Source organism: Anser cygnoides, chromosome 1, assembly GCF_040182565.1.
Source record: "Anser cygnoides isolate HZ-2024a breed goose chromosome 1, Taihu_goose_T2T_genome, whole genome shotgun sequence".
Taxonomy (NCBI): Eukaryota; Metazoa; Chordata; class Aves; order Anseriformes; family Anatidae; genus Anser; species Anser cygnoides.
The window spans coordinates 147,256,508-147,281,634 of NC_089873.1; the positions used below are offsets into that span (position 1 = coordinate 147,256,508).

Sequence of the window (25,127 nt, forward strand, 5' to 3'; positions counted from 1 at the left end):
TCCCACTATCCTTTTATAAAACCACCTTCCTCCTGCTGCTCTCTGCAGCCTGAGCAGCGGAGCGGAGACATTTCCCAGGTGGTGGCCTTGTCACTTCGTGTCGCAGCGATTGACAGTAAAGCGAATTCCCCATCAGGCTCCATGTGCCCACACACTCCTCTCCAGCTACTTCTACGTCCAGTTGCTGCTGGTGCAAGAAACAAGACCAGCACGGCCGGTCCCATACAGGGATGCTCTGAGATCAGGCAGCCGCAGAGGTGCCCGCACCCCATGCAGGCTGTCGGTTCACGTGGAAGAGGGGCACGCCATCTGCCCAGCAGCACCGAAGGAAAACGCTTTCCTTGCCACCCCCTTCAAGAAGATGTGACTGCGCGCGGAGAGGAACGGGAGAGGCGAGCGGGCGCGTGCGTGAGTCATGTTCCCCCGGCTGGCTGGCACCGTTCCCAGATGCAAACCTGAGTAAAACATGTCGCGCATTGTTGGCTCTTTTCTAGTAACTGGCACTAATTCTGCCGGGCTGAGTTCTGATGAAGCGGTTATAGCCGGCCGTGCCGTCACGACCGGCGTATCCGTGCGGTGTTCGCGTGGCTTTCGGGGAGCCTTCGAGCACGCTGTAACCACAGCAGCACTGCGGAATGAAATAGGAGCAGTGAGTTTGACCTTTAAAATAGCCCCCCCTGTGTTTCCACGTATCCTCCCTACAAATCACTGCCACGTTAGAAATCGAGCTCTCAATTCAAGGAAGCATTCAAGCATGTGCTCAACGCCCATTGACTTCAATTTCGTCGTGCACGTATGTCTTCTTTGCCAGAAGGGAAAGCAAAGGAAGGGCGTGCTTCTTTCCTGGAAAGCAATACCGGAGAAGTGACCCCGGGAGTGTGTTCTAACCGAACGGGGACGTGTGTGCACATGGTTAAGTGCTTCTCTGACTAGGGGCACCTGCCTCAGGACTGGGAAACTGGAATTAGCCACCTCGGGAATTGAATCCTGCAATATTTCCAGATTGGAGGTTAGCCCTGCAGTCCTAATTTGCCTTATTGTGCCCCTATTCTGTGAGCCCCCATACCTCCATCATTGTACTGGATGCACGTATTTGCTCAGTGAGCAGATACTCGGTACTTTGTTTTTTTCCCCTCAATGTTCAGGCCTGAGCTCGGCCCTTAATTACTGATCAGTTCTGATCAATGCTGTTCAATGCCTGTCTGCGCGCAATGGCAGAAGAGCCTGCGTGAGTAATTCAGACCAGACAACTGCCTCCCACGCTGTTAAAATGCATGAGATGAGTCTCACTCTGTGGAAAGTGTGGCACGAGGCTCTGCAGCTGGGGGAGTCGGAGAATCCACTCGCCTCGCACCTGCACTGCTCAGTGAATTTCTCTGGGGTCACTCGCTTGGCATCTTCCAGCCTCCGCAGAGGACGAGGTGGCTTCAGCAGCCACACGTCTCTTCTCTTGTGTGTCTACATACCTGGCACCTTTAGCCCTTTTTGTGTTTTTTTTTTTAAAACAAAACCAGAACTTCCATTACGTAACACCTATCTGAGGTCAGCAATCTTAGCTGCACCTTGCAGATGTCAGCGGTAAGAGTGAAAGGAGAGCTGATGGGAGAGGCGTTTCTTCTGCCTGCGGGGACGAGCACTGAAAGGACACAGGACATGGGTTTCACAGCTCTCTTTTGACAGCAGAGGAGCGGTGATGACAGACCCATTCCTGGCTCTCCATGGGCGAGTGCTGCCAGAGTTCCTGTCCCATCCTCAGCCCCGGTGCCAGCCTCAGCCCGTGCACCCTCCTGCCCTGCGGGGTGTCACGTCCAAGCCCCAGGCTCCCTCCACTGAGGCTCTCTGCTCTGCCAGCCTCAGCTCAGCACAGCTTCCCTCTCAGCACGCATGTCCACACCTCGTGCCAGGGCTTCCAGTTTTCATCACGGTCCCGTTTCTTCCTCCCTCAGCTCCTCAGGTACAGGGAGGTGACAGCAGTTTGGGAAAGCCCTCACCTGGGTCCTGAGGGCACTGCAAAAACTCCCCGACGTTCTCCCTCAAAGCGATGGGACCATCCAGGCTGCACGTGGGACCCTCAGCCTGACATAGTCAGGTGCTGTGGAGAGTTTGGGACAAAATGGTCAGCATTTGGCAGAATTATGACTGTCTGAAGGTACCATTTGCAACAGAAAATACCAAACATGGTTAATAATAGGCAGAGATGCTTGCCACGCTTGTAAACATGGTTGTTGCCCAGCTATTTAGCGTTTTTAAAAGTTGGTGGTTTAGAGGTATAATGTGACCTCAACAAAAATGAGTTGTTTCTGAGATCCATCTGAAATGCCAGGAGGCAGTATGATGTGAGAAAACCTGCAATTTTATTGTAGCTTCTCAAAGTCAAGGGGACAAAAAGGGAAATGAAAAGTGGAGATATAAATAGAAGCACATAGGACTGCCTTTTTGGGAGCGAGGGAGAACGTCTTGGGGGGGAAGAGAAAAGGTCTTTTCTGCCAGAAAACACGGCTAATCTATGTATTTGCATTTATGTATGGCTAATACATGTGTTAAGTTCTAGAGAAAAAAAAAACTAGCCTGAAATGCCACCTGGAGGTTTCAGAGTGGCAGCACATGCTCTGACAGGAGCGATTTATGGTGCCTGCGAGCCCCTTGCTGGCAGCCCTGCCGTGCGATCATTTTTTTCTGCACACTGCAACCTTGATTGCTCTGGCTCTCCCCGGCACTGCTTCAAAAGCCTCTCAAGGGAAAAAAAAATGCAAGCATCTTTTTTTTTCTTTTTTTTTTTTTTTTGTCTCCCACGGAGGACTTCTTACCCGATTTGCAAGGGCTTTTGTATCTAAGATTTCCTTATTCTATCAAAAACACTTTGGTGTTATCCTAGGAGGTACCGTAGTTAATTAAATTTAAACCGTAGCGTTTGGGGTTTCCTTAAATGGGAAGGAGTGCTTCGTTTTGTAATGCAGTGACTGGGATTTATTTTTTTTAACTCTCCAAGGAAATGCTCTGAGAATCCCTTTTATGAAGATGGGCACATTCTTATTGAGCGTGGTCACCTCCCTTCAAATGTGAACCATTTAGGGACTGCCAAATCACCACTCTTAAGGCCCAGTCTGCCTTTAAAAGGTTGGCTGTGCAGTTAAGGTATGACCTGAGGTGTTGGCAGGCCCAGAGCTCTTGGGGGACCCTGCACCAGACACAACCTTTTGCTGTTCCAACCCTCCTCTTCCTCAAAGGCTTTCGAGATCCCAGAACTCTCCTCCGGTGTGCTGTGGTTGTACGTGGAGTTGTGAGATCTGAAACTTGGCGTCATCTTAGCAAAAATTGTTCCACTCTGATAATTTAATTAATCAACACTGCAGCGGAGTGTTTGAAATAATGTGTGCATTCATTTGCATAATGGCTGTAATTGGCAAAGCCTCATAATGTAAGTGTAGCGGTTCCGCAGATGATAGCGTGATGGACCATTTTCCTGCAGCCAGCCAGCAGCACACTTTTCAACCTCTGTTATTTGCTTTTCCACAGAGAGAGGAAGTAACAGTGAGATTTATTGACCAAGGGACGGAGATGACCGACAGATTTTTGATGGCACTCGAACACACCTATTTTCCACATGACAGTGTTGCCATGTCAAGTTAACGAGGCTGTAATCAGGTTTTAGAGCAGAACCTCCACTCCAAACGGAGTTGAATGTGTTTCCACCTAACAGGATGTTTGGCCGGGGAGGTGTCCAAACGTATAGCCAGATCTGGTAATTTCACTGTCGTGTCAAAATGGGGTCCCTAGCTTCAGAACGGCGGTCACTAGGTACTTCAGAAATGCCTGCAAAGAAAACCAGCAGCTGCCACTCAGCAACCCCTTGCCTTGGTACCACCTCACAGGGAATGGCTGCAGGGAGTAGTGCTCCAGATCCTTCAGTGCCTGTCGAACTCGGTCCTAAAAGACATGATATTATTTTAAATAAATGCTTGCCTGGTGAAAGCATGACTGGGGCATCAGCGGCCGTTCAGTGGTTGTGGAAATATTAATCCTCGGGAGATGGGCTTTAGATAATCAATTGGCAACTATCGTACCATATTCATTACGTTGCAATTAGCAAGACAGGTATTGATTGTTAACCAAATGCCAGAGGACCGTGAAAGTACACGTGCTGAGGAGGAAGAAGAGTGAGGCAGAAATGTGTTCCCAGCTCCACTCACAAGTGCACTGGTGTAAAAGGGCCTGGGCAAAGTTCTCAGGAGGACGGCTGCTGATGAGCCTGACGCAGAATAGCCCTGTCAGGATCAGAGCTGTCACTGCTTCGTTAAAATTAAGTGACTCTTGAGAGCCCTGTTCCCAGGGAGCCCTGTGAACGGTTCAGGGTAGGGCTCCCTCTTGGTTTGGAGAGGCTTCGAAAGCGATTTCACATCTTTGCAGTTTAGTTTCCCTCCCAGGTCTGAGGGACCCAAAGCACATTCACAAGACGCACAGCAAGAAGACAAACGTGAAGTGCTTTGGCTGCTCTGCTGATACCAAAGGCAGTCTGCCAGAGCCCTGCCAATTCCAGTTCTGGATGGAGGGATGTGGCAGTGAGCAAGGCTGTCACTCCGGGCATGTGGCAGCACCGTCCTGCTGTCACCATCCGGCTTCAGAGCACGTCCCAGCGAAGCCTCTGGCCGAGCTGGCTAGCAATCTTCCCCTGATATTGAGTTTTAGTAGGAAACGTAGCTGCCTCAGACACAACTGTTTGGAGAAAAACTGACTTACTGATGTTTCCAAACGTATTTTTCCTCAAGGTTTCTGGTTCACAGGAAGCGGGGGAGGGAGAGGCGAGGTGATGTTTCTGCCTCAAAACTCAGCCAGTTTTTTTCCCAATTACAAATCTTCCCATGTCCCGAAGCTCTTCCTGGCCGAGCTAGCAGCAGCCCCTGGGGCCGCCGGGCTGAGGAATGGGGCCGAGCAGAGGCGCTGGGTGCAGGAGGGGAGGAGGAAGCCAGCCTCCTTTCTCTGTCCCGGAGCAGGCCGGCCTGACATGGGGTTTCAGGCAGCTGCTGGCGCTGACACTTCATTAGCAGCAAAAGGAGCATGAAAGCCAGGCTGCCTTTTCGGTCTCGCTTTACAGGTCAGCACCAGCAAGAGGCAAAAGGTTCCCAGCAGCCAAGCGGTGGCTGGCACGCACCTATCTCCCTGGGGATGCATCCCTCCCAGGCATCTCCCTGGGCCCTCAGTGGGGCCTGGGGGGGTGTCTCCCTTTCCAACAGCCACCCTGTCTGCTCACACAGCCCCTCGCGTCCAGCCCAGGAGGTGGGGGCTCAGGACGGTGCAAAACAAGCTGAGGGGGGGACGAGTGCAGGCCTGGCCACGTCCACCCATGTCTTGTGGTGTGGCTGCTCCATGCCGCATATCAGAGGCAGGTGGATGTGTCTGACGCCGTCTTTGCCTTTTTGTTTCCGAAGGTACCGCGTTGTGGTTCCCTACCCGCCGCAGAGCGAGGCGGAGATCGAACTGAAGGAAGGAGACATTGTGTTTGTGCACAAGAAGCGGGAGGACGGCTGGTACAAAGGGACGCTACAGAGGAACGGCAGGACGGGCCTCTTCCCCGGGAGCTTTGTAGAGAGCTTCTGAGGACGGAGCACCGCTCTCTGGACTGGAGGAGCTTTCAGGGGAAACTGCATAGCACAAGAAGAGACAGCAAAGGGAAACTGGACTGATAACCACTGCCATTTTTATTTCCAAAGACTCCCCCAGGCCCTTCAGTCTACAGCTCTGGAGACGCAGCGCCCCGCTGTGCTTCTGAACCCGCGCGCGGTGCATACAGTGGTATGTTGAAGTAGTGCCTTCCACCTGGAATCACAGACTGAAAGGACGCCCATTCGGACTGTACGTAACCTGAACTCCGGCTGTTATCCCTTTGTGTAAATTATAGAGAAAATATCTTTAAAAAAAAAAAAAAAAAAAAGTTAAGAGGAAAGTTGTTATATTGCTGTAACTTATTTGTCAGAGCTGCAGTGTTCTTATTACTGGCCTATGCAAGATGGATTTGAGAGTTCACGGAGGTGTGCTAGGAAGCTCTTAAACTGGGATTTTGTTTTTCCTGACGGAAGAAGAGGGAGGGGAGGGTGGAGAAAAAAAAAAAAAAAAAAACACGACTAAAGATTTGCGCGTCGTCATGCAAGAAAGAAGGAGGAGTCCAAAACGTTAACGTCATGCTTTCTATATACCTCAAAGATATGCTGCGTGAGTTTGTCAGTAAGTGTGTCAGTGCTCAGAGTCCCGTATCATCCGATGTGTCCCGGCCTTCGTGCCGGGGAGATCCTGGAGGAAGTTCGGCTCCACCATTAGACTGCGGTTATTCAAGCAGAATCCCTTTTGCCTGTCTTCTGCCCTTATTATATGCAGCATGGAGTTTTGTCCTTCCGTATCACTTTCCATTGCTTTTTTGTATGATGTACCTTTTTACTGTAAGAATTGTTATACTTTATATATATTCCTACTAGATCAGACATTTCCTCTTTTTCATACATCTGGTGCTATTTTTTTTAATTGTTAAAGATTCGGTTTGGTTAAACAGAGAGGCTGCAACAAAGTTTGCATTCAACATACAAAATCAGAAGCGTACCTGAAGATTGAGATCAGACTATTTGTTCATGCTTCATAGAGGAAAAGAGAAAAAGCTGCTTGGTCACTGATAAATATACCTGAGGAGCGTGCCTGTGCAATATGCACACGCTCACTCTCTCTTGCATATTTATAGTGTCTGAAGACCCACGCTGAAGCACAGCATCCTGTCTGGAGAGTGATAATTACTCCAGAATTGGAAGCAATTCCCGGAGGAGTCATTTTAATTGACTTTTTCATGGCAATAAGAAGAACACTGCAGGTTCTAGCACGCGCAGGGACCTTGGAGTTTTCCTCTGTTGTTGCATCACGGAGATGAGAGCTGATCTGCGACGGCTGTAATTAGCATTACCGAAACACGATTTCTTACTGTAGAAATGTACAGTTTTTGAAGACTGTTCAATTTCTTAACACAGTCAAGCTACAATACAAAACGTATCAGGCAATATGAGCTTCCATCTACCAGGGACTTAAAGGTGCAATAAATGTAAAGCGAGTTTAGTCAGTTATTCCTATGAAGCAGAATGGGAAAAATTCAATAATGTAATTGTGAGAGTATTTAAAAAGAAATCAGCTCTTGGTGAATGAAATGTGATGAAAGAATTTTCTTAGCTGTATCTGTACCTTGCCTTTCCCGGCGGCTGGCTCTTCGCCAAAGCCAACATGTGGTGGTCATTTAAAAGCATGTTGGAGGCACTGTAACCTGGAGATGATCTTATTAAAAGGAAGAGGCCCAGTGGGTGATCATCATTACTACGTTGCCAGTATTTCATATGTGAAGGTGTAAGTTTTGTTTTCATTCAAGCCGTGTATACTAGTACATATCAAAAACGTGTAAGTGAACGTTCCTATTTAAGTTCAGCTCTGTGACTTTGTTCTCTGTAAAATAAGTTTCTTCTTGCTGTCACACGTTAACAAACAGATTCCAGAAACACAGTCCATGGCCAAGTATAGCACCTTCGAACAGGGAGGCATTATTTTCAGGATGTTTCTTTTTATATTCAACGTTGCCGCATTTGTTCGTATTCCAGATTGTAATGAGTCAGCCACTAAAAGTTTAGTTACTGTTGAGAGGAAATTGCCTTTTCATAACCAATAAGAGATTGAAGAAATGTCTTCTGGAAAGACTTGTTTGAGAATAGAGCCATATCAGTCCATTTATTTGGTCCAAATCAGAATTGGTATCGCTGCGCCTCAAACAGGAAACTGCACAGTTAGCAAGTTGGAAATGCCAAAATGCGTGTTATCGATTCCAATAAAAATTCTGGGTTAGCTCTGTCAGAGACGAGGAGATTTTTCTGACAACTTACAGTGGTTAAAGTTCTTTTAAAATTCTGTTCCGTGGGTGTATTTACTACACGAAGAAAAACAGAACAGGATGACGGCTTGGTTGCTGCCTATTGTGTTTAGCCAGATCTAAAATGGTTCCAGATTTCCACCTTTTAACGCTTAACTCTAACAGGACGAAAGTTGGTATGTGAGAAGATAAAGGGAAACACGCAGATGTTGTGTCGTGAAACCAGTGCTTTAATATATATTCTGCAGGGAGGATGGTGTTTCTCTTAATGGACAACAACCCTTCCAGTCATACCTCCTGCAAGGAAAAATAGTTGGGGAGGGGGGATCTGTTTTGATCACAGCTGTTTTCTGGCCCCTGTTTACTGCTTAGCATCACACTTCGGGTTATTGAGTAATCTTCTTGGACAAATCACCTCCATGCAGGGAGCACAAGTGCAGAACAAAATACAGATCAGTGATACGGAAACGTGACCCAGTGCCATTTGGAAAGTCCTGGGCTGAGAGAGGTTTGACTTGTACTGTGGTCTAATTTCTACCTGTCTTACAAGGGAAAGGGGAAGGAGATTTGCATCTCCTACAACAGGGAGGGAAAGGAGAAGAATCCTTATGGTGGCCTCAGTTTGTAAAATGCCAGGTTTGCTGTTCTAGAAGTGGGTTCAAGTAATTGAACAAATTGTTTGGACTTTGCACAGCTCAGAAAATGCTTTGTTATACATGAATGTTAATGTGGTTTAGGACATGTTGGCGGATATGAGTACAAATGAACTACAATGACTGTGTTTCTGATTCTTTAAATAAAATAAACATTAAGGCAACTCGATTGAGGTTTCTCTCTTCATTAGACAGCAAAGTGAACAAACAACGTTAGCAGCTCTGAGGCTTGCAAGGAAAAAGTAGTAATCCCAACATAAGTAAAGGCCAAGTAAAGGTAAGATCTGCCCAACCAGAAGACAGAATGTCCTTCTGGTTCTTCTTTTGGCAGATCTGTGCTTTTTCAAAATCTTGAGAAATTAACAGTGGGGTGACACATGGAGAAAAGCGGGGCAGGTCCAGAGGAAGAGAGCAGGGACTTAAAGAAAATAAGGCTCTGGGGTGACCTTATTGCAACTTTTCAGTACTTAAAGGGGGCTTATAAAAAAGATGGAGAGCAACTTTTTGCTCAGGCAGATAATGACAGGACAAGGGAGAATGTTTTTAAACTAAAAGAAGAGGTTTAGATTAGACATTAAGAAGAAGTTCTTCACTCAGAGTGCGGTGAAGCGCTGGCACAGGCTGCCCAGAGAAGCTGTGGCTGCCCCATCCCTGGAGGTGCTCAAGGCCAGGCTGGATGGGGCTTTGGGCAGCCTGGTGTGGTGGGAGGTGTCCCTGCCCATGGCAGGGGGTTGGAACTGGGTGGGCTTTAAGGACCCTTCCAACCCAAACCTTTCTGTGATGCTATGATTCAATGACTGGCTGGAAGAGGGACCACGGTAGCAGGGAGGGCTGTAAGGAGATGTGGCAGCATAAGCGTTTTCAAGGACCTCAGCAGCCTTCAACCCTGTGAGCAGGCTGCAGGCATGCTCTGACATCCCTCCGGCTGAGCAGGCTGGTGGGCAGAAGAAGACCCCTGCATGGGCACAGGCAAGGTGCTGTCAGCGTGCCCCATGTGTCCCCTGGGCTGCATACAGCCGGGGAACCTGCAGACCTGGCTCCTGAGTCAAAAATTTTAAAACGTGGGAAACGCAGGAATTAAAACATGGAGAGGCAGCAGCTTTCCCTCCTGTTTAGCCTCACCAGCTGCCCGGTTTGACCAACAGGACGGTACAAAATGCCATCGGGAGGAGCACACCAGCTACTTTCTCAGGCCACGTACCTCGCCGAGCTCCAGCCCCGCACCTCGCACGTTGCTCCAGCGCGCGATGTGATTCCAGTCGGGTTTCAAAAGAAAAATAATCATCGTAAAATTGTAACGCGGCTTGGCTGGTCCTAAACTGCTTGCGGAGAGCAGAACCACCTGGACAACATCTGCGGGGCTTTCCTGCGTCCAAAAGCTCTTCCTGACATCAGCAGCTCCTTACAACATGGTGAACCTGGCAGACCCGCAGCTCGGCGCGCCGCTGCCAAGCCAAATAAATGAGCTGTCCTAGCAAGAGAGCCAAGAGGTGATACAGTCTGGAGAAGGCCCTGTCCTCACATCCCAGCCTTTCATGTAGCAAAAATAACTTTCCAAGCGGCCACAGATGGATTTCCAATTACTGGAGTGTGGGTGTCTCCCCCACCCACAGAAAACCACTTGTTTTTTCTCAGCCACACAAGCCAGGCCACCAGGCAGGGGCTGGCACTGGGCTCGTCTTCCCCCCATAGTTATAGGGGCAGCTCAGCTGCAGGTGAGCCCATCCCCACATATGCTTATCACTCAGCTCTCTTCTTTATCTCCACCCTGCTGAGACCTCCGCTGCCCATAAAAAGAAAGCAGCAGCCCATGGGCTCAGCAAGGAAGTCACAGAAGGGCATTTTCAACACTTTTTCGAGTCTCTCCCAGCTGGTGATACTGCAGAGGGACTCAAAGCATCCACAAGCTGCCCCCCACACCTTCCTTCCCCAGTAGCAGTAGCAGAAGAGCATTAACTTGCTCCTCTTCACGGGTGCATCCAATTTGCCCTGCAGCTGCCCGCTTGGCAATAAACCGAGCAGGCACGGGGGTGGGAGGCAATTTGTTAGGATCACCCCCCCCCTCCCCTCCCCATATAATTGCCTGGGATCCGCATTAATGGGAACGTAAATTGGCTGCCGCTGTGCTAAATGACAACCGGGTTTTGTCTGACGGAGCCGGGAAGTGTCTTACTCTGAACGTCGGCACCGAACAATCTAAATGCAAATTGCAAAATGTTTGGGGGTAAGGAGGCTGTTCGTCTTCTGATGAGGTTACGCGATAGCGCAGCCAGGGGAGAGAATTGCCTTTCAGCTCACAGAGGCCATCAACGTACGTGGCAGCTAAACGGTGGGGCCACTGTTTACATATTTTAATGGACCAGAATCAGTCATTCGGTGTGTGGGGTTTTTTTTTAACAAACCGGGGAGTTTTGAAACAAGATGTAGCACAGCAGTGTTCCAGCCGTATTCCAGCAGCTCGCGTGCCCCCGAGCTGGCGTGGAGCATGACAGAGCAGCCACCATCGCAGCCCTGCCACGTCCAGGGCTCCTGTCTTGTTCTCCCTGATGAAACACACGGAGAGGCCGGAGCGCAGACAGAAAACCATTTGCCATGCTCCTGGCCTGTTTCTCCTGTTAGATGAGGGGGTTTGTATACGGCAGCCCTGCCAAGGTGTCTGGCGAGCACACAGTGCACCAGGAGCCCCGTGCACTGGGACACGTAACACGTCCACATCCCCTTCCCTGCACCGCCGCTCCAGCAGCTCCCAGGCTCTGCTCTGGTGGGATATTTATGTCCTTCCCAGTGCAGGAATAATTACAGAACACATCTGAAAAATGCAATACGATAAAGACTGACGGCTTCCCAAGAGGCCACCACCACGTGCTCGGCGGTGTCTCCCCACCTGGTTGCCCAAGGCTGGATGTGCAGCAGCTTCTGTTCTGGTTTGTTGAATGAAAAAAAAAAAAAAAAGAAAGAAAAAAAGTTAGTGCAAAATTCAGACTTAAAACCCGCCTGACATAGCATTCCTACTTCTTGTTCCTGCATCCTGCTCCAGTACCCAGTTTTGGGGTGACTGCTATCGGCTGCCTCTTGTGCTGCGGGTACTGGGGCAGCACTCCATGCAGGCAGCCTGCCTGAGGCTAGCCATGAGAGCTGTGATGGCATTTAGGTGGTGTGGCATTTTCCAAAGGGAAAACGATAATCCTCTTTACCCTTATCCTGGAGCGAAGAGGTGTCTGTGGCAGTTCAGAGGGGGTCAAGAACTTGACGCTTTCAGCGTCTCGCAGAATTGCTCTCCCTGAAATTTTTCCACGGAAAATTTGTGATATAATCGTCTCTGAGCTTGATTTAGGCTTCTGCATTTCTCCATAAATTAAGGAACAGTTTTGAGTTTACTCCAACAGTTTTGCTCGTCTGGGAGGCAGAGGAAGGAAAAGATTAATGTGTTATTTTTATTTTCAGTTTTAAATATGTCTCATGCAGAAAAATGCACACGGCTCTCTACGAGGCAGGAAAAAAGCAATAGATCTGCAAAAGCAACGCAAGTTGTGTGTATATAAATGGTTGGGCTCACAGACCGTTCCATACAAGGCAGCCAAACAACTCACCAAAATCCACATTGAAAGGGCCGTTTGAAAGCAAGTGAATGTGCTGGGGGGGCTGCGGTAGTCTGTGCTTTTAGAAGGGCAATCAAGGAGTGGGGACTGCAGCCCACCTGGGAGGGCTGTGCCCTGTGTTTGGGGGATACCAGGGTTTTGGTTTCATCCCCTGGCTCTGCTGCTGTGAGCGAGACCTTCAGCGACCCTTTACAAGGGATGCTTCACACCATGAGAGAAGAAAGACGAAGGACAGCTTGGCAAATCCAAATACATAAATACGCATTTAAGAAATGATCCCACGCCTAAGCTTTCTATTGATGTCAGGGGGCTCTGAAAAGGCACTTTAAAGGGAAAACAAAGCAAAAAGGAAGAAGTGAAGTCATCCTTCCTTTGACCCTCCAGTCCTCACAGAAGAGTTTTTCATTAAATAGAGCATCATTTATTCAGATTTGAAGGCAGAGAAATGTATTCTTGAGCATTTTCCATGGCTTTATACAAAAAGCTGCTGCTGCAATATTGCACCTCCGTCCATTTACCATGAGTACAGGACAGTAAAGTGCTCTGGAAACACACACCCAATTAAGGGTAAATTTTGCCCAAGACAATTTGTAAAAAGCACTGCTACACTTTGTCTGAATAAATATTCATTAGGGGAGAGAGAGAGAGAGAGAGAGAGAGAGAGGGAGAGAGGGAGAGAGAGAGGGAGAGAAGGCAAGAGAGCACGACTGGTGCGGGGAGGATCAGGTTGCCAGTGCCTGCTCTGATGGGCATTAAATTATTCATAGACAAGAAGTGGAGGGAGACCGCGAGTGTCCAAGGCACATATCAGCCCCCACAACCTGTGGGACGGGACGGGACGGGACGGGACGGGACGGGATGGGTGAGCAGTTAGGGAGGGTGTGCCAAGGATGTGGAGAGCCTCAGCATCACCTCCTTATTGGTCGTGCCTAATGCTGTGCATCCTTGGGCACTGCCAGATGCTCCAGAAGCTGTTGGAGCAACATCTCCCCTCGCTCCTCCAATGCTGCCCAAGCTAAGGGCTCAAAGAGCTGTGCGCAGTTTCAGAGCAGGCACGGCTGCACCCCAGCCCTGTCCAGGCAGGCAGTGAGCAGCTGGCCCTGCCACGACCACTGCGGGGACAGTGCACCCACCCAGGAGCTCGTCAGTCATAAAGCACTTGCTAAATGGTCATAGAGTGATTTATTTTGTCATTAGCCTTATCTCGCTTTCTAAAACTGACTTAGTTTCTAAACTACATTAGGTTTTGCACTTTCATTAATCTCCCCAGTTTGAGAGACTAGATTAACCTTTCTGAGGACAAAAGAATCTCCTTTCTTTTTTTTTTTTTTTCATGATCAAGCAAGTTGAGGGGCTTCTTTTGCGCACATTTTCTTTTACTAAAGCACATTTATGTTTGCAAGTATAAGTTGGTGGGTGTTCATCCCCGTAACCCAATCATCGGGGAATTTTTCTCCCTGCTCTCTCTGCTAATTTTTGTATGGAAGCCTTCCTGCCACATCCCAGACGTTAATAAAATTGGAAATGAGCTGCACTGAGAATGTACGCATGAGACAGAGAAACCCAATGAGGAACTGTCCCTCATATCAATAAAATCTGCCGCATTTCTCCAGGCAATATGTGAAATATAGTGGGCACATAATACATCCAGCGATAAAAGGCTGCCATGTGACTCCCCAGCACCCAGGGAGCTATCATTTTCAATTAGGAAAAAGGCCTCTGGCATGCGATGAAGACGGCAGAAGAGCCGAACACGGTTAAGGTGAAATTTAGTTTCATTACGGCTCGATGCAGATTAGTTCGCCTTTGTCTTCGCACCGCGTCCCTCCGCCGTGCAGGAGGGGGCTTGGTGGTGTCGGCTCTGCTAATGGCCCGGGTGCAGTTGTGACTGAAGAGAGGATACCCGAAAATAACGCTTTTAGGAGGCATGCAGCACGAAATGACCTTTGTAGAAAGTCGAAAATTACCATCCTCACTGAGCAGAAGCTGTAATTTAGACATAAATGTGTTTTTAGGGTGTTGAATAGCAAGGCCGGTAATCATTTCTGGATGTGAACCCAGCCTGTTTTCTGTTTAGAAGGGTTTCAGGCTTGATTTTAGCCCCTCTAAGGCATCAGCTTTCCTTGGTGCTAGCTGGGATAGGATGAATTTAAAGATCCACCCGTGGGGCCTGCCCCTTTCCCACTACTGGGGCCATCAACCACGCCTATGATGCACTTGCGAGGGGCAGGCAGGCACACTGCCAAATCCAACTCTGACTTAATAAAATTACACCAAATCCAATATATTACTCCAAACACATCTCTTTAATGTCTCACTTAAATCTCCATCGTATCCTAATAAGTTTAACTTGTTTTTTTACCTCAGGTTTCCAGGCGGAGCAGGCCTGAAGCGAAGCAGGCCACCCGGGCTCTTGGCGCCCACCCCACGCTTGCACAAGCCTTAAGGGAGGCCTCGTCCTGGCTGGCATTTAGCAGAAGTGCAATTTTCCAAAGAGAAGTCGATGAAGTTCCCATCCTGGTGGGGAAACAGACAAAAGGATATGATATCACAGTCCTACAGAGATTTAAGGATGCTCTCAGCTTTACACACCAACTGTGGAGTTATTGCAGCACCTCCATGGGAGAAGCTTGTACATACAGGTCAGGGTTTTCCCTAACAGAAAAATGTAAGGCAAACCTTTGATTTTTAATTCTCTAAATGATAAGGTAAATACTCTCTTGGATTTGAGCAGCTAGTAGAGTAAAAATCTGTCCTCGCTTTCTCACCCACTGGAATCACTGAGATTAGCCAAAAAGACACAAAACTATTAAATGTCTATTGTCAACACAAGTCATTTCCGAGACCATTGCAACCCCTTCTCAGGCTTGTTGAGGTGGGGTCTGAGACGCACGTGCTCCTCCTGGGTCCATAGAGGCTAATCATGTGAAGAAGTGCTGGCTTTCGACACCGGTGGTGACACACCAGGGAGCAAAGGGCGCTGTTTTAACGACGGGCCCACCACGGTGCCTGGCTCTCTTGCAGGACCCATCCTAAATGACCCAGAGCTGCGTGCAGCTGAGCTGGTCGCTCATCAACACGAGCACAAGACATGACCTCACGGCCTTGGATGCGAGGCAAGACACCCCACCGATTTGTCACTGCTTCGTTTCGTTAGGGCGGGTAACGAGAGAACAGCCTCGTCAGGAGCACATGTCCTGGCAGACAGCTGAGTAGTTGTCAAGCTGATGTCTTATTATTCTTTACAGAAAATAGCAAGCCGCATTTGGGGCCAATATGGAACTGGGAGGTGTCGGAATCAAAAGTGAGGACAGGGAAATATTACAGCAGGACCTGGAAAGTGTGCAAAGCCTGCGTGGGCAAAGAAAAGCCATGAAGTTCAAGCTGGGGAAGGAGCAATCCAACATACCTGGGGAAAATAATCACAGGCATGCCCTGAAGGAGGTACTCAGACAGGACCCGTCCCCTCCGCCTGTCCCTTGGGACGGTGCCCCAGCCATCCTCCTGCCACAGTCCCCTGCTGCCCCTGGGACTGCTGTTATTTGGACATCGCTGGTCCCAGAGCGTCAGGAGGCTGCCGGTGTCAGAGCAAGAGCGCGCCGACCTACTCGAGCCCCAGCACAAAGCGTTTCGTCACACCCAGAGGAACAACTGTGCAGAATGAAATAGAATTCACTGTTTTATTTCACTGGGGTTTGTTCAGAAAGGAGAAGAAAACACCTTCACATTGCTAAGAATCGTTTTGTGCTTTATTTGACTGAAATACCAAGCTCTTTCCCATCAGGAAACTGTAGGAAATTGTCAGCAGGTAGTTTGTTCCTCTCCATGTAAATTAGATGTCAGCAGGGAAGTCTCTCCTCCTGCAACAGCTGGCGAGGAGTTATTTCTTCCACTGTCCCTACCATTTGCTTTAGACGGACTGCTCCCATCCCTATGCCCACCCTAAAGAGGACCAGACATCACTCCTCCGGCCCTACAAGAAGTCGTCACATCGGAAATCCCAGGGACTTCTTTCTCCTAAGGAGGGAGTCTTCTGATGTACATGTTGTCTTACTTGGTTACATCTGCACCTCTAACCTCTACCTTTCACACCTGGCCTGAGAAAACATTACAGAATATCGCAGGAGGAAGCAGTGAGCATCTGCACAGTGCCTGGCAGAGCCAGCGCATCCTCCTGCTCTGGTGTTGACAGTAAGTGCAAGAGGACAGAGCCATCAGCTGTGGAGTTTTTACTTCAAAGAATGTTTTATGATGTAAACCACTGAATATATTACTAAAGAACATTCCTTCACACTTAGGTAAGGCACATTTTTAGATTTTGAGGCTGAGAATCATCACAAGGAGATTTACTGAGCAAGTAGTTAACTTGGAAGAGGAAGGATGTGCTGTTACGGCTGGTATTAAAATAAAACGTGCACGATATGAAAATACACTGGTCTAAATAAAAACAACAACAGCAACAAACCTCTCATATTTGACAGCTAAGACAGAAAAATCTCAAAAGTCTTCCCTCTTGAAGATCTAGGTTTTAAAACACACTGTATGAAACTCGTCACATTTGGAAGGTCGAGATCCTGCCGTGCCATGCCTTCCCCAAAGGCTCTCATCTTCACCTTTTCTGGCTGCTCTGTGCCCTCTGGGTTTCTCAAACCAAAGACCTCATGATGTGGCCTTTCACATTATGTGTTGCTGAATTCTTTGTGCAATTATGATCTTACATGGACTTCAGATTGCGCAGGCATTTTCCATCCCACTTGCTAGTGGGAAATAAAATCCTGACAGTCCTTTTTTTTTTTTTTTCCTTGCTGTATAAAGTGAGATTCACACAGCTCTTCTTTGCCTGTGGGTTTGGTTTTTACACTTAAACATCATTTTTGGCTTACAGCAGGACAGAGCTCCAGAAGCTGGCAGTCTTTAAAGCATGGTTATTTAGCACCCCTCTCTGGCAACTTGTATAAAATAGACTAAAATGGGCTTTAAAATACAGAGAGAAGAAATAAATTTAAAAATGTATTAAATACACGATTGAGAACAACCACAATATATCGTTCCTTTTTAATTTCCCAGAAAATTGTAGTATTCTTTAAAAATAGTCTTTCATGCAAAGAGTTCACAGTCTCCCAAGCTGCACAAGGCAGTTTCTAAAAACTGAAACTAATACTTCTGCATGGAGGTCCTCTCTGTCAGGGAGCAGTGAATGTACTGCTTCAGGTGTGATGTCCTCAGAAACGACTTTTATTTTAGTGCATTTTATAATTTTTTAAAGCTGCAAATCTTTTTTAAAGAAGAACACAGGATTCTATGTTGTTTTTTTTAAACACCCAGTCAAGGCAAATTTTAAAACGTGGCTTTTATCAATGGGCATACTGGGCTGTAATTCTTTTACTGGCATGCTTATACTGACAGCAACCTGAGCCAACTGTTTGCAGCCTCTGTTCATTCACAGCTTGCAATGCAGTACCTTTATTTATTGATACAATAAGCTCTGTCAACACGCACGCTCCATTATATCATCCACTAAAACTCTTGAGGATCGCTCCTAACCTCAAAGGCAAAGTGCCACGTATTCAAAACATATTACTGGCATGAAAGGCCTTATTGGGGAAATCTACTGTTTCATCTACCACAGTTACATCTCACTTACAGGAACATTAGCGGCAGTGCCCACAGGTTATTATGCTTTGTAGTTTCTGTGATCGTATTTCCAGCAACTGGATTCATAAACTGAGCTGTTTCCAGCCCCACCAGAGTATTAGGATAATATTTCCTTGTATGCCAGGATTAATAACAGAGCACTGATTTTGCTGATAATCTTTAAAATTTGGCTTGCTGAATTGTAGCATCCCAAAGAGTCTTGGTACGTCTCACATTTTCCCTAAGGTTGTTTTCAGGTAATGAACCCAGGCCAGACCCAGACTTACGAGGGAGCTGCATGCCTTTTGAACCGCTCCTCCTCCTCTGCCAGCGGTGCCCCTGGGTCACAGGATGCCATCGGAGGTTTAGATTGGATACCGGGAAGAATTTCTTCATGGAGAGAGTGGTCAAGCGTTAGAACAGGCTGCCTGGGGAGGTGGTGGAGTCCCCATTCCTGGAGGTATTTAAGAGACGTGGGGACATGGCACTAAGGGACATGGTTAAGCGGTGGGACTTGGTAGGTCATGTTGATTATTGGACTTGGTGATCTTGAAGGTCTTTTCCAACCTCGGTGATTCTACAATTCTGTGATGTGCAGCCTTCCCAGCAGGGGGAATTCGGGGTGCAGTTTGTTCACAGGACTTATTTTTGTCCTGGTGACTCCCAAGCCTCACAGCAGTCACAAGAACACATGTCCTCCCAAACAGCACCTTCAATCAGCAACCTAAGAAAACCCTGCTTTGTGAGGAACTAGAGGAAACACATTCACAAAAAAAATCAGTGTGAAGAATTTTAAAACCAGCTCTTTGCACTGCCTAACTTGGAGCAAGGATTTAAAATTCCTCACCTTTCAGATAAGGAACTTGTCCACCAGGCCAGGAAACACTGAGGTTGTCTTTCTCATCTCCTGCTGAAAGTTGCATTTAGTATGAACAATTGCATCCATACTGTAGCAAGAGCAAAATGTGACATTAACTTAAACTTGGTCATTTTTTTCTTTCAGGATCAATGCATACTTAATCACCTAAATAAAGCTGGAAAATGGCAGCAAGATGGACCAACAATTCAGGATAAATTACATACAAGTCAGTGGCAGTCTTCTCCAGTGAGGACAGACACGGATGCTTCAGGCCCACACCATAGACCACGATGCTCCAGGAGTTCCAGTACAGTTTTGGAGACATTAAACTTGTACTTTAGCACCTCTCAAACCTAAGTGACTGGGAAATCTAGAAGCAACAGCATAAAAACAGCATAAAAGCTATGATTGATTTATTTCTGTGGCTTATTTACATTGAGGGTGTGCAAATGTGATAATAATAATTAAAAAAAAAACTAATTATGCTTAAATTCGAAGCCCTATCCACTGTGGGTTTCATCTTCTATCTGTAAATGTAAGTAGTACCTTCCCACTTTTGAATATATTTTGTGCAAATAAATGTATCAAAGATTGAGAAGCACTCAGAAATACTCTGACTTGCCCATGATTTTTTTTTCCCCTGAGAAGCTAATATTAGCAAAAAAGCTTCTGTAACTTCAGAAGCAAAACAAACACGCCAATCTCGAACTCCATCCAGACAGGCAGTGAAGTTATTTCTCACATATATACATTTGCATTGTGCATTTGTACATTTTAAATTATTAGGGGTATAGAATGATTTGACCGTGGGGCAAAGCTTGGATGTCATTCATCGCCTGTGAACACGGCCATAAAACAGCATCTGTGTTTCGTATTCCTCAGTACAGTCCATCAGTCTCGCCTGCTGCGTTTCTAGACGGCAGCTAGTAAGAATCCCTCGCTGGGGTTTGTAAGCCAGACGAGCGTTTAACAGAATGACGGGGGGCTAACACGCACTGGAGAGGAGGTCGTGACATAGTTCGGCATTTCTCACCTCTCCAGCTGCTCACACACCTCATCAGGACAGCTCAGCTGGTTCTCCCAACCTGCACCGGGACCGTCACGTTTCCCCAGAAAAGCAAGAACCTCTGCGCTGCCAAGTCCCGAAGACTGCAGATCCAATTCCTCAGGAGCACAGAACTGCCGTAATTACACTGATTCTGTGGGGAAGGGATCCCTGCCCACGGCAGGGGGTTGCAACTGGGTGATCTTTGAGGTCCCTCCCAACCCAAACCTTTCTGTGGTTCTGTGACTGCTTCAGAATGCATACCTACCTGTTCCTGAGCTATGGGGATAGCCTTCTGCCAGCCTGCCAAAGTTCTAGCTGATAAACAGGAGATTTATGATTCCCTCTCACAACACCACCAGAAGCCGAAACTCGCGGAGCCGCAGAAGTGCAGGACTTCAAGTTCTAAAAAATCACGAGAAACACTATGTGACCAGGAACCCGCTCAGTCTCTTCTTGATGGAAAGCATCAGCCCCTCCGAAAGCATGCAGACTGACGGGGGGATAAGGCTTTCCTACTGCCAACACAAGGGAACACAGAAGTTGCCAGCAGGCATCGAGACCAAGCATTACATACTGCAGTGGTCTCTTCATATTGATCAGGGATCTCAAATCCTGGGGACCACTCTTTTCAATCCACTTTAATACGTACTTCATCAGGTTACCTACAAGGATGTTATGGAAGACAGCACTGAAAGGCTTGCTGAAGCTGAAATAAATAACACTCACAGCTCTTACTTCGCCCGCTGATTTTGTTGTAGAAGGCTGTCAGGCCAGTCAAGCATGATTTCCCCTTTGTGAATCCATGCTGACTAGTCCTAGTCCCAATCACCCTTAAATATCTTGTGTGACAGCGATGGGACACAGCTTGGGCTTTTCTAGCTGTGCAGATGACATAGGGGATGACAGTCTGAGCAATTAAAACAACCGGGATCTTCAGCAATTTGTAAATGCTTTGGTACAACAGAAAGCTTTCAAATCAGGAACATGTAAAAAATAAGCCCACACACCAAAAAAAAAAAAAATATATATATATATATATAAACACACACACAACTGAAGGCTAAGATGTGACTGAGGTGAATTAAAATACCTTTGACACTTGAGGGAAATCCCGAAGATCCAGGAGCAGAACTCAGCATTCCCGGACCTTAGTTCAATGCTTGCTTTGTCTCTAGCTACACAAAATAGAGGTCATAGTAAATGTATCAAAACGAAGTTACAAGATTATAAAACACACCAGAAAATGCTTATTTTCAGCACTTTAATCCTCTCTGGTTAAGTACATGCTTAATTTGCTAGTCATAGCTGACAAAAATGGAAGCCGCGTCCTTCGAGCGCACCCTAGTGAAAATAGTGCTGAATCCCTTTTTCTGGTTTAAAATCCTGAAAGCATCTCTACCTTGCAGCACTTTGCTACTTTGATAGAAGGGTCTGGATTAAAAAACATATACAGGAAAATAAGCAGAGACAGATGCCTCAGTACCTTATACAAATCCTAATGGGTAATTTGCCTGGCTGAATTACACTAAATTATTTTCTGCAGTGATTGACTGAATGTGAACTGTGCAAGTCTTCCACAATGGTCTTGAAAAGCAGTCATTTTTCTTTTATTGTCCTTTCTATACAGAAATGATGTTGCTACTATTATGGAAAAGGTTCTTGTTTCCATAATTTAGAATGATCCAGTAAAGTCCACGGCATGCTTAATTTTGGAAGAGCTGTATATTTCTATTTCCACAGCACGACTCGAAACGTTTCTGTCATCAAATATGTTGGCAATGCTACCCTGTTAGCAGAAGATTAAGATAAAAACATTAATGCGTCCTGCCTGTCTTTTCATAGTAGTTATTTAAAGATATAGTTAAGAACAAATACACCATAGATATGTGGAAAGGATCAAAAAAGGAAAAGGTTTTGCAAGGGAACAGATGTCAGAGTAGCCACTACAGAATCCGTAACAATAGAGGCCTTTTATTAAGGTCTTGAAAGCATTTCATCTGCAAGATGAACATCTCAGAAGTGTTCAATTAAAAAGCACATAGCTAACACAAGCTATAGTGAAACATTTTTTTATTTTTATTATTTACTACCACTATTCTCCTTTTTCAGGAGATACTGCTAGCTGTTCCTTTGTAATTCCTTGAACTCCATTTGACCGTCAGGTTGTCATGTGCACTTGCATGCTTATCTGGTATCTAATCTTCAGGGTAACTTACGTAAAATGATTATGGACTTTCCTGCACCTACAGATGACACTCCACAGCTTCAATGGATCTCAGGAAAAAAAAAAAAACTCCATTAGCTCTCAGATCATCCTGTGCTACAACTGAACTAACAAACTCCATCTCTCTCCTGTTGCAGAGCCCCGTGCAGGTGCCTGCACCACTTCTGTTTTGCTGCCGAGTCCTGCAGGGCCCACGTGGACCCCCCAAGCTAACACGTGCACGCCAGTATAAACCAATCCTGACCACGGTGTGGTATCATACAGCATCACTCAGAGTTCCCAGCCGTCACAGCACAGCATATCCTCCAGTACTGGCCAGGCGCAGAGCTAGTGAGGGCAAACTGCTTAACCATCTCCAACTTCGTCCCCAGCTAAGGGGCCCCATTACAGCCAGCTAAGTCCACCTTTCGATGCAGTTTTGCAATGCTCATGAAGAGACGTGCTTCTAATCAGACAGACGCAAGCGGCCAAGTCAGTGGCACAAAACCAAACAAAAAGTACAATCTGTCATCATGCTAAATTTGCTCAGGAAGGAGCGATCAGGCAACAAACGCAGGGCCAGTTTTCTTCTCACGAAAGAAGTGTCAGATGCTGGCTTAGTTCCTCTTAACCTTTCCCTCCTATGTTACAGGCTGCTTTGGCTGTGGAACTGACTGAATTAGCTGTTTGAGCCTTTCCTGGTCAATTAAGGGTTTACATACCATATATTCCTTCCCATTGCTATGGAACTGAAGAAAAAACATCTTATGGGCAACACTCTGTGAATAAAATAGACAAATCCTGGTCTAAAGTACAGTGGTATATGGTAAGTCATACTGCCTTTCCAACACAGCATTCACACTCACCTAGTTTTTCCAATCGATAAATGACTTAAGATATTTTAAACAGATGCAATACATTTATGCTTTTCCAGATGAATGTGGAATCCGACTCCTTGGTTTTAATAACAAGGGAGGGAGAGGAAGATAAACAACACAAGCGCTTAAGCAAAGTATTTTATTTCTATCAACTTAGCACTTCATTTTTTAGAAGTCATACAAAACACCTTCAGAGAATGTCACCTCTTAGAGAATGTTTCCGATGAGTTGCAACTACTGAAAATACAAAAACATTTGAAACTTGTTTTAACCTGAAGCTCTTGAAGTTGTTTTTGTAAAGTTTCATCTCTGCTGTAACTGAGCACCAGTCACAAGCAACAAGAAGTTGTAGGTACTTTCCAAATTGTTAGTAATGTCAGATAAAATATCATGCAACAGTGCAGCATTGCAAAAATATCTCAGTAAGTTTTGATTACAAAGGTTATATTGGAAAAATAGGGCAGTGCTTGTACATAAAAGCCTATAAATAAACCAGTCAGCAAAATCAGTAAATGGTTGCGCTATGTCAGCAGTTGTATTAAATAATATTTAGTAGACTGATCTACCAAACCTTATGAAATAATAATTCTTTAGAAAATAATTCTTTAGAAAGGTTATAGTAGATATATTCACTGAATACTTTTGTAATACAGCATTCATATTATGAATGGAACTCTTCATGGCATGCGCATTTTCTTTGGTACAACGCACTTAAAATGAATGCAGGTTGGCCACGTACGTAAAGTAAGTGCACATCAAGGCAGACACATCCTATAAAGTCCACAGTGACACTTACAGTAATTGCCACACTGTATGCGTGTGGATCATGTTTAAAAATTCTCTTGTAACCTGTGGCAACGAGATTCTCCAATTCCTTTAGTAAGAAACTGCAACTCCTCCACCTCCAAAAGCACGCTGTGAATCATAGCTTCCTCAAGAGAAATTATCAGTATTGCTTCTTCTATCAGCAGCATTACATAAAGCCAGAACTGAAAAACAAAACCAAGCATATGAACTCTACCATCCTCTGAAGAAATAAAGCTAAAACAGAGAAAACAAATCTGGAAATCTTCTCAACTTGAGAGTTAATCGCAACAGTACACATACTGACTTATGTTACCAATCATTCCACTTTTATATATAACTCCATTTTCTCCTATGAAGACATGCTGAGAGAGCTGGCGGTGTTCAGCCTGAAGATGAGAAGGCTCCGGGGAGACCTCATTGCACCTTTTCATTACTTCAATGGGGCTTATAAAAAAGATGAAGAGCATCTTTTCGCTCAGGCACATAATGACAGGACAAGGGGGAATGGTTTTAAACTAAAAGAGGGGAGATTTAGATTAGATGTTAGGAGGAAATTCCTCACTCAGGGTGTTGAGGCGCTGGCACAGGTTGCCCAGAGAAGCTGTGGCTGCCCCATCCCTGGAGGTGCTCAAGGCCAGGCTGGATGGGGCTTTGGGCAGCCTGGTCTGGTGGGAGGTGTCCCTGCCCATGGCAGGGGGTTGGAACAAGGTTATCTTTAAGATCCTTTCCAACCCACCCAAGCCCTTCTATGATTCTACGAAAAAGGAGTCTAGGAAAAGGAACTTAGTAACAACTTAGTAATATTACTCAAAATTAGAAAAAAGTGGGGGTGGGGGGGCAAAACCAAAAGCAGGCTGCTAGCAGACATCCCAAAAATGCCAAAGCTGTCCTGTTGATATTTGTGGCAGTAGGTGCTTCTATGTAGCTTCTGAAGTTTTTCATAATCTAACAGTTATGCATGACTTGTGTACAATAAAATCTGCTTTCAACTGCAACAAGACATTAACCAACCCAATTTTATCTGCAGTAAAGTTGTAACCTATCAGGATCAAAAAATAATAAATTAACTGACAACATCTCTTGTTTTTGTTACTTTATTTAATGTCTATTTATGAAGATGAGCATGTTGTTCTGGAGACTACCTTCAAATGTCTTTCTAAAATTTCAATTTGTTCAAGCTTTTATTTTTTGGTGGAGAGGGAAGAAACATCAATATGCTCTGAAAGTGAGATGTGCATCAGGTCATACTCCGCACTTGGTGTAATTTTACAGCCAATTTTATCAAGCTCTCCTCTCAGAAGTCTGCAATAGGAAGACACATCTAGCGTTATGGGACAACAGCAGTTGGACAGCTTCATAAAACTAACATATGCTATATTCAAAACCTGAGCGCTGCGATCAAATACTATTTCTGGAATTCCCTGGGTGAAATTTCTCTCCCTAACTTCTCCCTCTCGCTCTGTTCGTGAACATTCACAGTTTCTTCATTTCTGATATCAAAGCACAGGAGTTCAAGTCGAAAACCTTGTTCCCTTAATGGGGGGAAAGAAAAAAAAAAGAA

The 25,127-nt window shown here is 46.1% G+C and overlaps 2 protein-coding genes across 8 annotated transcripts in view; one reads left to right on the forward strand and one right to left on the reverse strand.

The window, feature by feature from the left end:
• The window catches only part of SH3RF3 (SH3 domain containing ring finger 3), a 238,815-nt gene extending 230,108 nt beyond the window's left edge, over positions 1-8,707 (forward strand). For both annotated transcript variants that reach the window (XM_066985177.1, XM_066985186.1), the window contains exon 10: positions 5,427-8,707. In XM_066985177.1, the coding sequence (XP_066841278.1) occupies positions 5,427-5,595 (169 nt within the window). In that variant the 3' untranslated portion in view covers positions 5,596-8,707. The remainder of the gene's footprint in view (positions 1-5,426) is intronic.
• Positions 8,708-22,884: 14,177 nt separating this feature from the next.
• SEPTIN10 (septin 10) overlaps positions 22,885-25,127 on the reverse strand; it is a 29,405-nt gene continuing 27,162 nt past the window's right edge. For 3 of the 6 annotated variants that reach the window (XM_066985228.1, XM_048077930.2, XM_048077929.2), the window contains exon 9: positions 24,880-25,098. In XM_066985228.1, the coding sequence (XP_066841329.1) occupies positions 24,972-25,098 (127 nt within the window). In that variant the 3' untranslated portion in view covers positions 24,880-24,971. The other 3 variants (XM_048077927.2, XM_048077926.2, XM_048077928.2) reach the window with 3 other exon arrangements.